The following is a 17,273-nucleotide window of genomic DNA, read 5'->3' on the forward strand; positions in this document are numbered from 1 at the left end:
ATTACCCAAACACTTATCAAGAAAACAACATATTGTATTAACTAGCATGGCTCAATCAAACAATGTCTCTTTTTTAAATGATTGAAAACGGGAACAGTTCAGACACGTACTCCTATTATAGCACGATTGCCCAACATAACATTCCGAAATGTCCGATTTCGGATAAAAAATGTTTAAATAATCGTTGGTACTTGAATTCGTGCTTCAGCGGACCAACTAAATCCACGAAAATTCGTACCACATGAAATTTAATGGTTTTACAGTATACACATGCATGCCAAATATGAAATTGCTATCTGAAGCGACATAGAAGTTATGAGCATTTTTCAAAACCTAAACGCAAAGTGTAAAGGACAGACCGACAGACAGACGGACGAACTGTCCGATCACTATATGCCCTCCTTCGGGGGCATAAAAAGCACAATCTACTGCTGGTACAAACTTGAAAACTGTCATGAAGTTGTATGAATGTGAGAAGAGTAGATATATGAACAATTTGTGTAGAATTATTTTGCATAAAACCTGAACAGACTGCGAGTTACCCCAGGCTGGTCTGGTATTATGCTATTTGCATATAGCCATTTTCACTTTTCTTTCTACTGGGAAAGGGTTAAGGTTTTCATTTTCAGCAATAAACTTATGTGCAATGGCCTAATATTCTATTTACCTAATAATTTTTGTTTTCTTGACCAAAAGTAAACAGGAGAAATAGACTGAATACATGTACTTCACTTAAAGATCAAAACACTAGAACATAAAAAAAACTCAGGGCTTGCACTAAGAAATAAATTTTGGAAGTCCTGACTTCCTGCCCTTTACTTATGGAAGTCCCACTCAAAAATGTTGGAAGTCCAAACAACTTTTATGTTGATGTTAACGGAATGTAAACTGCGTAAATGATCACAAACTCTTCCCATCCATTTTGGGTCACTGTACATCTGTGAAAGTAACTAGATATATCTTACAACAAGGCGGAGACTACCCTAGGCTTTAAAAATAGGGAGAAGTTTGTGCAAACAATATCCACTTAAAAAACAAAACATGTTAATTTCAAAACTTTTATTATTTCTATTATTTTACTATGTTCATTTGTAAAAACAATAAATTCTCATTAAAATCTACGTAATCATAACACATTAAAGTCATTCAACACATTAAAGTAATTTGAGATATGTGCGGTTGCACATTTTCATCACATATTTATTGTCATTTTATTATCCTCATCCCTATGACTGCATTTGCAACAAAACACAATCTTAATGAATGGTCATGATGGAGCATCTAGTATATCAATTACTGTTTATCCGAATAATATATATGTCCGAAATATGTACACTTAATAAATGCCTTACCAGTTTAACTTTAATAATCCAAACTTTCCTTGTTGTTATCTGGTTTAACAAACCTTATCAAATATTTGTTAAATCCATTTAATGTTTTCTCCATTATTGAACCAACATTACTTGTAATTTGAATCGCCAGCTTTGAACTGAACGCGGGTAGAATGTTACAATAGGTCAGCCATTTGCAATGTCGAAGGTCATGACATAGCAATTTAATTCTACTCGGATAATTTATAGCTAATCCAGGAAATGTGTTTTCTGAATGTTTCTGACTAGTTAAATGACTTGTTAGTATAGAAAATGAACTGTGATTCCTGTTCATATAAGATGATTATTACTCGTAATTATCGGTGGATTAACAAACTGAGAAAACTCGCGGGACCTAATAGGGTAGTGAATCTACGTAATTAATTAAACTTTGATCAATTTTGTTTTTCTTTAATTATTTTTGCCGTCTTTCTTTTACCGTGCCGTCTGCCCAAAACCAGCAATTATCTCCTAATCATTGGACAACATATGGCACGCGCAGAGGCACGAGTGTGTTGTTAAAGCAACCAATTTTAAGCGACTGCTTTGTCACGGTCAATTTGCGATCCGCGCGGGGGGGTAAATTGTGTAACCGTTAGATAAACAACACACAATAAACTTGCTAATCACCTGCGGGCGGTAGCAAATATAAGGAGGCGGAGTTTAGACTGATCGAGATGTGTGCAAAACACATTGAGTCGGCAGAAAGCAGTGTTTATTGAAGTGTTATTTTAATCGACAGCTTACGTCACGGGTTGCTATTTTCGGCATATGACCAATTTTAAGGAAGTACAGTGGACGTCATGGTGTTTTTTTTATCGGCGTATGGAAACAATTATCGGGCGTAATATACGGCCGTACGCCGCTTAGTGTAAGCCCTGAAAAACTTCAGTAAAACATCAAAACAAAAATGAACTAAAACATCCAAAGTAAACTTCATTAAAACATCAAAATTAGAAATAAATAAAATGATGTTACTATACAGTACACTGCACATGTTCTGTGAATTTTAACCGTGTTGAATACCAGCACATTTTATCAGATGGGGTGGTACTTCTTAAATACTCGCCTGATAATGTGATCAAAAAAGCTAAATCTTAACAAGGGCTGTTTGTAAAACATGCATGCCCCTCATATGGACTCTACATTGTAGTGACAGCCATTGTGTGAATATGTTTTTTGTCACTGTGACCTTGACCTTTGACCAAGTGACATGAAAATCAATAGGGGTCATCTGCCAGTCATGATCAATGTACCTATGAAGTTTCATGATCCTAGCCATAAGCGTTCTTGAGTTATCATCCGAAAACCATTTTACTATTTCGGGTCACCGTGACCTTGACCTTTGACCTAATGACCTGAAAATCAATAGGGGTCATCTGCGAGTCATGATCAATCTACCTATCAAGTTTCATGATCCTAGGAATAAGCGTTCTTCAGTTATCATCCGGAAACCATTTTACTATTTTGAGTCACTGTGAACTTGACCTTTGACCTAGTGACCTAAAAATCGATAGGGGTCATTTGCGAGTCATGATCAATGTACCTATGAAGTTTCATGATCCTAGGCATAAGCGTTCTTGAGTTATCATCCGGAAACCATTTTTCTATTTCGGGTCACCATGACCTTGACCTTTTACCTAGTGACCTGAAAATCGATAGGGGTCATCTGCCAGTCATGATCAATGTACCTATGAAGTTTCATGATTGTAGCCGTTAGCGTTCTTGAGTTATCATCCGGAAACCATTTTACTATTTCAGGTCACCGTGACCTTGACCTTTGATATAGTGACCTGAAAATCAATAGGGGTCAACTGCGAGTCATGATCAATCTACCTATCAAGTTTCATGATCCTAGGCATAAGCGTTCTTGAGTCATCATCCAGAAACCATTTTAATGTTTCGGGTCACCGTGACCTTGACCTTTGACCTGAAAATCAATAGAGGTCATCTGCGAGTCATGATCAATGTACCTATGAAATTTCATGATCCTAGGCATAAGCGTTCTTGAGTAATCATCCGGAAACCATTTTACTATTTCGGGTCACCGTGACCTTGACCTTCGACCTAGTGACCTGAAAATCAAAAGGGGTCATCTGCCAGCCATTATCAATCTATCTACGAAGTTTCATGATCCTAGGCCTAAGCGTTTTTGAGTTATCATCCGGAAACCATTTTACTATTTCGGGTCACTGTGACCTTGACCTTTGACCTAGTGACCTGAAAATCAATAGGGGTCATCTGCCAGCCATTATCAATCTACCTACGAAGTTTCATGATCCTAGGCATAAGCGTTCTTGCGTTATCATCCGGAAACCATTTTACTATTTCGGGCCACTGTGACCTTGACCTTTGACCTAGTGACCTGAAAATCAATAGGGGTCATCTGTGAGTCATGATCAATTTACCTATCAAGTTTCATGATCCTAGGCCTATGCGTTCTTGAGTTATCATCCGGAAACCATTTTACTATTTTTGGTCACTGTGACCTTGACCTTTGACCTAGTGACCTTTAAATCAATAGGGGTCATCTGCGAGTCATGATCAATCTACCCATCAAGTTTCATGATCCTAGGCCTTAGCGTTCTTGAGTTATCATCCGGAAACCATTTTACTATTTCGGGTCATCATGACCTTGACCTTTGACCAAGTGACCTCAAAATATATAGTTGTCATCTGCAAGTCATGATCAATGTACCTATAAAGTTTCATGATCCTAGGCCCAAGCGTTCTTGACTTATCATCCGGAAACCACCTGGTGGACGGACAGACAGACCGACCGACCGACCAACCAACCGACCGACATGTGCAAAGCAATATACCCCCTCTTCTTCGAAGGGGAGCATAAAAATCGTATTTTTTATTGTGATCACACAGTTGAATTCTGAAACATATTGCAGCTTCCTCTGAGAGCATTGGCTATTGCGTAATCAAATAACTGACAAACCTACAAGCCTACAGATTATAGCTTGGTGACTGTACAGCAAGACTCCATAAAGAATTCTCCAGATGCCTGATAGAAGATATCCAAAAAACTGTTATACCCGGTAAAATGTTAAAGTCATTAGATGATATTGGAAGGCGAAATTGGGCTACAGATGTAAAAGAGCTTCTTTTCAAATATGAGTTCGGCTTTATTTGGCTCTCACAGGATGTTGGTCATATTGATTTATTCATGCTTCTTTTTAAACAACGTCTGACTGATTGTGCAACTCAATCCTGGCACGAAAACAAAAATGATTCTCCTAGATGCGATACTTACAGGCAATTCAAAATTTTATTAAACATGGAACGATATTTAAACATTGCAATGCCATTTCATTGCAGGCAAGCGTTAGCGAGACTTCGTTGTTCAAGCCATAGGTTTCAAATAGAGTTAGGTAGACAATTAGGAATACCAAGAAATCTTAGAATATGAGCACATTGTCAATTAGAAAATGAATCCGTAAAAATAGAGGATGAATATCATGTATTTTTTTAATGTTCTAAATATGCCGAAATAAGGCAAACATATTTGTATAATTGGTATCGAATTTCTTTGATCTGTTATGAAATGAAAATGAGTTTGTTATTAAAAAAATAGCCTTTTATGTTAACCAGTAACGTTTTTCATATGGAACGTAATACTTATCGTTGAAGTATGTTTGTTCGTTTTTTGTTTTTGTTTTTTTCTCCAGTCAAATGTTATTGTACATATATACGCAGGGACAACTCTCTGTATTATCTGTGTATATATAGATATATATACATTATGTATAAATAATGTATTATGGGCCGGAGGCCTTTGTTTACAATAAACTTACTTGAAAAAAATTACTTTATTATTACACAAGCTTCATTGCCCATTCTCTTCCTAATTAGAAACCACAGTATGGAATCTTTAGATGAACCATGAATAATCAAGGGAAAAAATCCTTTTCTATTACCTAGGAACCCAATTAATTCTTACTTTCCAAATTCAGAAGTCCACCATATAGTAAACTTTTGCCAAAGAAAAAAAACCACACTAATTGCATGGTTGGGTTTACTAGGGGGCAATTTAGTTCATGACAATTATGGACTGGAAGTTTGAGAGCATTGAAATCGTAGAAATCATGAAATCGTAGAAATCACTGTAAAGTTTCGAAGGCAGGCGGTCTTCAGATTGCTAGGGATGTTAAATGAAGCCTGATTTCCATAAGGTCTGGACACTAAAGGCATGCTGTGTAATTAAGACTACATCGTGAGATCCTTCCTGGTAAAGCATGTCCAACTGACCTGTCAGATGGAGGAATTTCAAGCACACAACTATGAGTATGCCTTTATTAATTATTGATTAAGATCCTAGAAAGAACTCATAAATTTAAGATTTTTGAATCTGTCAATGCATTTTGGTATGTTTTTGTTGTTTTTCTTTTCAATAGTGATTTTATATCCAGGGTTGTGATTGAGGTGAAGTCTGAGGGGAGGAAAATTCTTTAGACTGATTTTGACTATGCGAATCACGTGCATAATGCAATTTATACAAACCTTAAAACAGCCATTTAAATAAGCACCATCTTACATTTATTATGAAGAGTTATGTATAAAAACCTTTTTAAATTCACATTTAACATATTGTGCAAAGTCATCAGTATTAATTGTGATCAAAATCAATGTGTGTTCTGATCCCTGTGAACGATAAGGCAAATCTTTCGTTGAAGCTCAATGTATTTCAATTCGAAATAAGGTCAACTATGTTACAGTGTTCAACTAACGACAATTTACCACGGGATCCGTAGTTCAATATTTTTTTACATCATGACACATGCAATATGACTTAAGACTTACCAAGACAGTTGTATTCTGTACCCATTTAGAAAGTAGTATCGCTTTCTGATTTATATCCACTGTTGTTTCTTCCCTATCCCATTTACATTTATTTTTCAATAATTTTTCAATCTCCGAATTTTTGTTAGATTCATTCTTTCAATAATCTTCATTTTAAGTTTACAAAAGTGCCATTCGTAAACAAATCAGCAAAAAGTTATGAAACACATTCTAAAAGACCGATTTTAATTGGAAGATTGGGAAACAACAGCCAATCCCATCACTCATTCCAAAAATGTGTAGGCAGAATCTACCAATGTAATTACGTGGAGAGGATTCGGGGGACGCTGATTTTTCAGGCCACTTATGAAATATGCCCGTGGAATCGATCGTACCCCTTCCCCCATGTTTTTACGAATTTACGTGAATCGCAGAAATGACCTCCGAAAAACTTGATCCGCGGAAATCCGCAAAAAAATCACACCCCTGTATATCACTCGTTTACTGTCAATGAAAGGTTGTTTGGTTATAATAATCGCTAGATGTGATTCGTACAATTGTCACTTATTTTGTTTGTCATATACATGAAAGCATGTGTGACATTTGTTTCCGCTCTCTTAATAAATGAACAAACACATTTTTAGTTTCATTAAAAGGGTTGGCACAGAGGATGCACATGATTTTCCCACTTTTTATGTATCATGTGTAGTTAAATGTATATTCTTGAACATAACACCTACAAGAGATGTGTTTGTCACACAATGCCCCCAACTGCGCCAATTTGATTTAAAAAAATAAATTATCATATCCCTTTAAAAAATATTACTTCCCTAGTGAAAATGATATATACCTGCCAAATGATAAATAGAAATCATCTCCCTTTAAAGCTTGTTACTACCCTTGGATTATTTCTTTACCTATGACCTTGAAGGATGACCTTGACCTTTCATTAATCAAAATGTGCAGCTTCATGAGATACACATGCATGCCTAATATCAAGTTGCTATCTTCAATATTGCAAAAGTTATGGCCAATGTTAAAGTTTTCGGACGGACGCACAGACTGACTGAAAGACTGACGGACAGTGCAACTGCTATAATTGCTCTACCGGGGGCATAAAAAATGTATGTAAATGGCAATATTTTGCAAAATAACTAGCTGGTTATAGCTCCCTGTAATAATCTTAATCAGGTAAAATATTTCTCACCATTCTGACTCTTCTGATTATGTGTTAAGGGTTTGTTACTATGCTTATGTGTATAAAAAACGGAAAGTGTCGTTACTGATCAGCCTGTGCGAAATGCACATCGTCATCTGGGACAACACTTTACTTTCATGCATCAAGCCCTGTTTTATTAGAACATGGCTCAATTCTATATTTCTGATTAACAAGCAACAGAACTGTATCCAAGACTGCACAAACGTAATCACTAAAAGGCCACTGTCACATCTTCAACAGGCCATGGTGGCTAAAACAATCTTTCAATGTACAGCAAAGGCAGAGCATGTGATTTCCTATTGTGCCTTAATGATCTCACTCACCCTTTTTTTATTCTGTGTCATTTACAAAATGTCTCATAAAATTCAGCTTAACGTCCCCCAGTTGAATTTCAGAGCAAATTGACTGGCATTCTTGGTACACTGTAATCCTACTTTGTGCCCATAAAAGCTAATACAAGAGGCTTTACTGGTGGAAATCCAATGAATCTGCAGGACCAAAGATTGCATCTCAAATTCCAGGGATCTTTAATGTGTGCTTTTTATAACTTAAAAAGTTTCTGATTTGGCTTTTCTGTTCTTGTTGATTTATTAATATTAAAATGGTAACAGGTGCACATAATACTATTCCTGACCCAAAAATCAACAAGAGGGCCTGAAAGGCCCAAAGTCGCTCACCTGAGATACAAAGGAACAGACCTGCTCAGTGCAGCCCCAAGATAACATTAGAACAAATCTTCTGACTTTAAAGTTTTATGAAGAGTGAACTTTCAATGTAAATTTTATAGAGTTTTAAAAAGGTTTAACCATGGCCATATTTGGATAAATTCCCCGACCCTTGGTGGCGATGTCTTTCAACAGACAGCAACTATTTTCGAACTGATCCAATACATCATTAAAACAAATGTTCTGACCAAATGTTAACAAGATTGGACAATAAATGTGACTTTTATAGTGATAACAAGTTTTTAATAAGCCATAAAAGGAAAAATGCTCCACCTCCTGGACGCCATGTTTTTCAACCAATCAAAACCATTTTCAAGATATCATTGGGACAAATGTTGTGACCAAGTTTCATGAAGATTAGACAATGAATGTGACTTTTAGAGCGTTAACAAGTTTTTATCATAGCCATATAAGGAAAAATGCCCTGCACCCTGGCGGATAAGTTTTTGAACCAGCCAAAACCATTTTTGAACTTGTCCAAGATATTATTTGGACAAGTCTTCTGACCAAGTTCATGAAGATCTGTCCATAAATTTGGCCTCTAGGGTGTTAACAATGTTTTACAATAGCCATATAATGAAAAATGCCCAGCCAAATGGAGGCCATGTTTTTCAACCAACAGGAAACATTTTCGAACTGTCCAAGATATCATTGGGACATATCTTCTCACCAAGTTTCATAGTTTCATGATGATTTTACATTGAATGTGGCCTCTAGAGTGTTAACAAGATTTTACTATAGCCATATAAGGAAAAATGCCCTTCCCCTTGGTGGCCATGTTTTTCAACCAACCTTAATCATTTTCAAACTCGCCCAAGATATCATTGGGATGAATCGTCTTTCACGTTTCATGGAGATCAGACACTAAATGTGGCCTCTAGAGTGTAAACAAGGTTTTACTATAGCCATATTAGGAAAAATGCCTTGCCTCCTGGTGGCCATGTTTTTTAAGCAACCGTCACCATTTTCAAACTAGTCCAAGATATCATTGAGGAGAATCTTTTGACCAAATTTCATGAAGATCGGAAATGCATCTAGAGTGTTAACATGGCAAATCTTGATGCCCCAAGACTCACAACGCACGACGGATGACAGACAAAAAGCAATCACAAAAGCTCACAAAGGTGAACTAAAAAGATGGGAAAATTATAGATTTCACTGGGGTTCACTTTTTTATTGTGCTGCGTTAATTTCTCTTTAAAAATCAAATCAAAAGAGAATAGATATTGGTCTCACTGACCTTATTACTGCAAGGAAGTAGCTTAAAATAAATGAGGCCCGATCAAACTTTTCAAAGATTCAAAAAACATAAACTCATGGCATAAATATTAAAGTATATTAACAGGCATTTTTCAAAATAACAGCTATAAATATGTAACCATAAAATAAGTTAACTGTTAACTGAATGTGCCCACTTAATATTTAATTGCATCAGCAAGGATAGACATTAACTTTTTATTTTAGGTTGCCCAGACAGGCAACTGTCTCTAGTACTTTGTAGGCTGGCCAAAGCCTTGAACCAATTACACATCATAATTATCTAACACTTATTTTCTTTTAACTATATCAGTCAATATTATACGATTGCTCTCATGACATAATGCATTATGGTTTTTAATGAGCCTGAATCTTGTTGCTTTGTAAAAATAAACAAACAAACTGCAGGAAAACCACTACAATCTTTTTTTTTTAAACAAGTGTCCAGGACGGACTACCAAATGTTGAAATTGGCTTGCCCTGATCTTAATTAATTAACTACCCCTACATTAACTATTTCCTGATATATTTCAATTTAATATGCTTTTCAAATTGATTATTAACTAGTATTTTTAGGGACTTCATTCATTGGAATGATAAGCAAATAAACTTTATACACCATCCATTACTTGGAGGTGGAATTAATAATCAATTAATGATTCACAAAGTCTGCAAACAAAGGGATTTATATTTAATACAACGCTAAAATGCAACAATGTTTTTGTTACTTAACATTTTACTACTTAGATACATATTTTGACATATTTGTAGTCCCTTAGAAAGTTAAATTTAATTAAAGATCTTTCTTACTAGAATCAAGTTGTAAAAGCTTCATTTCCAACCCTTAGATACTGATGAGCAGCAAACAGCATTAAACCTTAACAGACTGCTAGTTACTCGCAGGCTGTTCTGATTTTATGCTGTTTGCACATAGCTATTTTCATTTTGCTTCTAATTGGGAAAGGGTACAATAATATTTTAGATAAGATCACAAAGGATCTGGCACGAGTTGTCATATCAAAACATATTTTATTAAACGAGTTAAGGAGTTTTGTTAGTAAGTGAGCCTTTGGCGAGCTTGCTAACGAATTTCCTGGACAAGTTTAATAAAATGTGATATGATATGACAACGAGTGTCAGATCTTTGTTATGACATGCTTTTAAATGAGCAAATTAAATAAATATTTATGCAAACAAAATGATAAATCCTAAATGTTATTTACATTTCGCGAAGTCATTTGACGTTGCAACGTCATTTCAGCAAAATAACAAAATGCGATTGGTCAATAAACGAAAACTAAGCCAATGAAAACACTTAAAAGGTATATTACACATGTGTAAGATAAAAATATATGTAATGGTTATATTACATGGGAAACAGGGTATGGCATGTGATAAAAAAGTGTTATCGTCAGACTTATATAGCTGCCTTTTTCCGTACTGGAGATCTTGTAGGGAAATCAAAGGGCATGTGTCTTGTTTTGTTCAATTCTGGATGAAACTGGCCTTTGCAGATAGAGAATCCTTTTCTGTTCACTACAGGATACTAATGCCATGGCCAAACATAGAAATTAAATCAAGAAAGCCTTCTGGAAATTTGATTTTAGATGAAGAAATTTGTAAAAAAAATTATAAAAAAACTGGAATAAAAATTAGCATACAAATATTGAAATTTAGATAATTTTCATAATAATAATTCTGTACAATTGTCTTAATATGTTTACATCAGATCTACATGATCATTGTACCCCTGCAGCTATGCATACACAGCTGATTGTACTTCTGTTTCATTTTGTGAGTCAGAGACAAATACTTTGAAAATTAGCCGTTTATAGGCCTGGAAAAAGGGAATGCATACACACAGCTCCTGACTGAAATCTTTCCTATCAAAGTGAAAAACTCAGATACAACGTTTCATGCAAAATACTGGAATTTTTGTTTACAAAATAAAAAAAAATGGAAACACGTAATCATTTTTTTAAGTTAACCCTTTAAGCGTTGGAACCGAATTTTAAAGGCCTTTGCAAACAGTTTGGATCCAGATGAGACGCCACAGAACGTGGTGTCTCATCAGGATCCAAACTGTTTGCTATTGTGATAGTATTCTTTGAAAAAAAATCGAAGAAAATGTTAATTTTAGACATTCAGCAGACGACATTTTAGCAGACCACAAATTTCCCAGCATGCAAAGGGTTAATGCATGTTTGTTAAGTGTCTTCCTAGATTAACCTGAGCAGTTGGCACGATCAGGTTAATCAGGGTCATCACTATCTGCTTTTAGGGTAATTTGTGCTTATAGATAGTATCTTCTTCGCAAAAATTCTGTAAAAACGGAAAATGTTGTCCCTTATTAGCCTGTGCGGCAGAAAAAAACAACAGAGACTCAAGGAATTGCATGACATGAGTTTTCTCTATGCATGGTTCAAACAGAAATCTCAAACCCATATTCAAGTACTTTTCAATGACTTTTCAAGGCCAAATTTTCATTTTCAAGGCCATGAACCGTACGTTAGTTTTCTTTAAAAAATGCATTTTCAAGCCAGTAAATATCATTTATTTGCTCAAACACATTAAACTTATTCCACAATTGGTCTTTCTTGTTTAAACTTTCATCAAAAGACACCGAGTACTGTCCACTTATAGAACTATCAAGTCAAGTGTTGAAATGTTTAGCTAGCCCAAAAACGACCACATAATTATGCCGTCTTGCGGTCTCCGCAAGAAAATTTCTTTGCAATGATACTGTCATGGACCATAACCTGAAATAACTTTGTAACGATTTTATTGGAATTGAAGGATTGATGTGTGCAAAAGGTATGCTATACCCACAATACTTCCGCTTTCAACATATCACTTTGTAACGAATTTGTCTATGGATGACTGCGAGTTTGATAGTGCAGCTAATGGCTGCGATGGTCCTGGAATTTGAATATCTTATGTATCTGCACACTCTCTGTGGCTGTGCCTTCCTGGTTTGACACAGATGGTCTGTTGTTGTTTATGTCTGCTTTAGATTTAACAGTTTTAACAATAGTACCTTCCTGTGTCACAAAAAACACACCGCAGGAACCATGTTTGCTTCTCAATTTCATGTTTTCTTTGTGGGTTTCCCCTTTCTCGAGGCTTTTCAAAGAACTTTCCCCCATCCCCCGACATCAATCGTTTTCATACAGACCCGACAATGTGCTTTTTGAATATCATTTGTTTTCTGTACCCAGGAAAATTCAGTTCACCAAAACCCTGGTTTGAAACAACACTTCACCATCGCTGCTTTTTTACTCGCGAAAATTGATCACAATGGAGAACCTCTGACGTAGTACACATAAAGTGTGACGTGTACACATAATGTTTCGAACTCAATAGTGTATGAAACTTATATTTCGTACTCAACTTTGTGCGCATAGGAATTTATGGTAAATTTTCGTAATATTTCCCTAAAGAACGATTATAAGTTTATAATTAACGCGATGATAAAAGTAATTTTGAGCAGAAATAATCATTTTCAAGGCTGTTTTACATGAAATAAGCACTTTTCAAGCACTTTTTCAAGGCCAACCCTTGTTCAAGGGCTTTTCAAGCCTAGGACTCGTTTTCAAGCACTTTTCAAGCCCTGTGCGAACCCTGCTATGAAGATTTGTGAACATGATTCATTGCACTTTGAAGCACATAGCATCTAAATGCTTGCACATGAAAACTGATTTCATATTTCAGTTTAATTTTACAAGCAAACTTACCTTGTTGGTTTTAGTTGAATTGCAATATTTGTGTCATATATTTATAGTGGGCTACTGGGCTCTGCGTATAACTGCATGTATATTAATTGAACAGCCAATATCACATGACTTCAATCATACAAGTACACGGAAATTCTGATATTTCAGTACATACTCTTTGTCCATCTCAATGAAGGCAAAGTTTGTGTCCACAATGTCTTCATTCTGCACTGCACTGCTCTCTCCTCCTGTAAAAATGTGTATGTAAGGGGGCTAACTCAATGTAAATTCACTTGAAATATCAGATCTAAATTACCTCCCTTGAAGACTTAAACTGAACTCAAAAATCTGAAAAATAATAACAGTATTTCCAAACTATCGATGTCATCTCTTCTTTAATATGTACATCAATATTTAATTTGTATTAATGCTTTGATATTAAAAACTTATTATTGGAAGGATAAGCCACACCACATCATTAAACAATTTATTTCTATCCTCAACTTACATTACTTCAATAAAGTATTTTAATAGTAATTTCTAGTTCAATGAATGGGCATGACATATGTGTGCATCATTTTTTTTTTCACATTTGTTGGTCATCCAATGTCGTGACACAACATATTTTCAAATTACTTTGAAAAACAACTGGACAGCTTGGTGTAACTAAGTCTAATAGTTTTGCTTGCATATTTAACAAACAAACCTTTAGCGGATTTCTTTTGGAACAGTTGACTTTCCAACTCTAACTCTGACAGCGTATTGACCTTTGTATCAAGGTCATGGTCATCACTCTTAACAACAGATTGTTCAGGGTCAGTTTTTACACCAGGACCTGACATCATGTCTTCCTGTTCTATGCCAAAAGGTCTAAGGTGGTCACCTTGAAAATAATAGAAGAAAACATTGAAATCACAAATCAAATATTTAGTATGATTCTAAAAGTCTTAGAATTTTATATTATGATTGAGAATGATGTGGTAACTATATCAACAAGTTTCACATACAAATCAGAAACCACGCATTAACCCATTTATGCTTAGTGGACTCTCACATCCTTCTGAATTGGATCAATTTATTTCCAAACTTAGGGATGTCTAGTATATTTATTTCTACATTTAGAATATTTTTTACAGAAATTCCTTAAAGCAAACAGCGCAGACCCTGATGAGACGCCGCATCATTCCGCGTATCATCTGGGTCTACGCCAAGGCCTTTTTTCTAGACGCTAGGCATAAATGAGTTCATTACAGCCAGTCCAAACAACCAATGTTCAATCTAGAGGTATTGCTATTAATGTTTCAATGTTGTTTTTTTAGTTTTTCCCATTAACATATTTGGAAAACAAGTAACCCCATGCGCGGGTCATTTTTGATCTCAAGCACATGATTGGAACAAACTTGGTAGAGGACCACCATACTATTTTACTAGCCAAGTACCAAAACTTTGTGCCAAGCAGTTTAAGAGTAGATGAGTTTTTAGTTTTCACTATATGCATATAAAGGAAACAAGTTACCCAAGGACAGAGCAAGTTTTGACCCAAGTGGCATGATTTAAACAAATTTGGTAGAGAATCACCATTGTGTTATGCCTAATACCACTCTTCTGGGCCTTGCGTTTTCAGAGAAGAACCTTTGGGTGGAGTTTTTGAACACCAGGAAAATGAATTGAATAAACCTGGTAGTTGACCACCATACAATGTTACCCCCCAATTATTATACTCTGGGCATTAAAGAAATATTTTTAAGTCATTCTGCTATATAAGTCTCTATGAATCAAGTGACACATGGGGCATTGCCAGACAGTAAAGGACCCCTGGATGATGCTTCACACCAAATATTAAAGTCATTTGAAAAATCTATTTTCAGCTTTATGACCATCATTACAATTGACCATAACAATATTAAAAACTTTAAAAGACTGTTACCCTTAAATCATTTTTTGTGAGGTTTCATAAATTTGGTCTAAGGGTTGAGAAGTTTGTAGAAGAAAAAAAAGTTAACAGACACACTAATGCAATGACTGTTTGATGATGGACAACAGGGTATCCTTAAAGTTTACAAACTTATGCACTGACTGATGGACGACAGACAACAGGGTATTCTTGAAGCCAACAGACACACTAGCGTACTGACAGATTGATGACAGACAACAAGATATACTTGAAATTAACACATGCGAGAACGCACTGACTGATGGACAAAGGACAACAGGGTATCCTTGAAGCCAACAGACACACTAACGCACTGACCAAATGCCGACAGACAACAGGATATTCTTGAAGTTAACAGACGCACTAGCGCACTGACTGAAAGACGACAGACAACAGGATATTCTTGAAGTTAACAGACGCACTAATGCACTGACTGATAGACGACAGACAACAGGATATTCTTGAAGTTAACAGACGAACTAACGCACTGACTGATAGACGACAGACAACAGGATATTCTTGAAGTTAACAGACGCACTAGCGCACTGACTGATAGACGACAGACAACAGGATATTCTTGAAGTTAACAGACGCACTAGCGCACTGCCTGATAGACGACAGACAACAGGATATTCTTGAAGTTAACAGACGCACTAGCGCACTGACTGATAGACGACAGACAACAGGATATTCTTTAAGTTAACAGACGCACTAGCGCACTGACTGATAAAACAGACAACAGGATATCCTTGAAGTTAACAGACGCACTAACGCACTGACTGATAAACGACAGACAACAGGATATTCTTGAAGTTAACAGACGCACTAACGCACTGACTGATAGACGACAGACAACAGGATATTCTTGAAGTTAACAGACGCACTAACGCACTGACTGATAGACGAAAGACAACAGGGTATCCTTGAAGTTAACAGACGCACTAATGCACTGACTGATAGACGACAGACAACAGGATATTCTTGAAGTTAACAGACGAACTAACGCACTGACTGATAGACGAAAGACAACAGGGTATCCTTGAAGTTAACAGATGCACTAATGCACTGACTGATAGACGACAGACAACAGGGTATTCTTGAAGTTAACAGAAACACTAATGCACTGACTGATAAACGAAAGACAACAGGGTATCCTTAAAGTTAACAGACGCACTAACGCACTGACTGATAGACGACAGACAACAGGGTATTCTTGAAGTTAACAGAAACACTAATGCACTGACTGATAGACGACAGACAACAGGGTATTCTTGAAGTTAACAGAAACACTAGAGCACTGACTGATAGACGACAGACAACAGGATATTCATGAAGTTAACAGAAACACTAATGCACTGACTGATGGACGAAAGACAACAGGGTATCCTTGAAGTTAACAAAAACACTAATGCACTGACTGATAGACGACAGACAACTGGATATTCTTGAAGTTAACAGACGCACTAATGCACTGACTGATAGACGACAAACAACAGGATATTCTTGAAGTTAACAGAAACACTAATGAACTGACTGATGGACGAAAGACAACAGGGTATCCTTGAAGTTAACAGAAACACTAATGCACTGACTGATAGACGACAGACAACAGGATATTCTTGAAGTTAACAGACGCACTAGCGCACTGACTGATAGACGACAGACAACAGGGTATCCTTGAAGTTAACAGACGCACTAACGCACTGACTGATCGACGACAGACAACAGGATATTCTTGAAGTTAACAGATGCACTAGCGCACTGACTGATGGACGAAAGACAACAGGGTATCCTTGAAGTTAACAGAAACACTAATGCACTGACTGATAGACGACAGACAACAGGATATTCTTGAAGTTAACAGACGCACTAGCGCACTGACTGATAGACGACAGACAACAGGATATTCTTGAAGTTAACAGAAACACTAACGCACTGACTGATAGACGACAGACAACAGGATATTCTTAAAGTTAACAGACACACTAATGCACTGACTGATAGACGACAGACAACAGGATATTCTTGAAGTTAACAGACGCACTAATGCACTGACTGATAGACGACAGACAACAGGATATTCTTGAAGTTAACAGAATAACTAATGAACTGACTGATGGACGAAAGACAACAGGGTGCTCTTGAAGTTAACAGAAACACTAATGCACTGACTGATGGACGACAGACAACAGGATATTCTTGAAGTTAACAGACACACTAGCGCACTGACTGATAGACGACAGACAACAGGGTATCCTTGAAGTGAAC

At 36.3% G+C, this 17,273-nt stretch overlaps 1 protein-coding gene across 3 annotated transcripts in view; it reads right to left on the bottom strand.

Moving 5' to 3' along the window:
• The window catches only part of LOC127855320 (receptor-type tyrosine-protein phosphatase N2-like), a 266,493-nt gene that overhangs the window by 132,849 nt on the left and 116,371 nt on the right, over positions 1-17,273 (bottom strand). For all 3 annotated transcript variants that reach the window (XM_052390790.1, XM_052390792.1, XM_052390791.1), the window contains exons 6-7: positions 13,779-13,955; positions 13,248-13,320 (exon numbers count right to left, since the gene is read on the bottom strand). In XM_052390790.1, coding sequence (XP_052246750.1) covers positions 13,248-13,320; positions 13,779-13,955 — 250 coding nt within the window. The remainder of the gene's footprint in view (positions 1-13,247; positions 13,321-13,778; positions 13,956-17,273) is intronic.

This window comes from Dreissena polymorpha, chromosome 13 (assembly GCF_020536995.1).
Source record: "Dreissena polymorpha isolate Duluth1 chromosome 13, UMN_Dpol_1.0, whole genome shotgun sequence".
Taxonomy (NCBI): Eukaryota; Metazoa; Mollusca; class Bivalvia; order Myida; family Dreissenidae; genus Dreissena; species Dreissena polymorpha.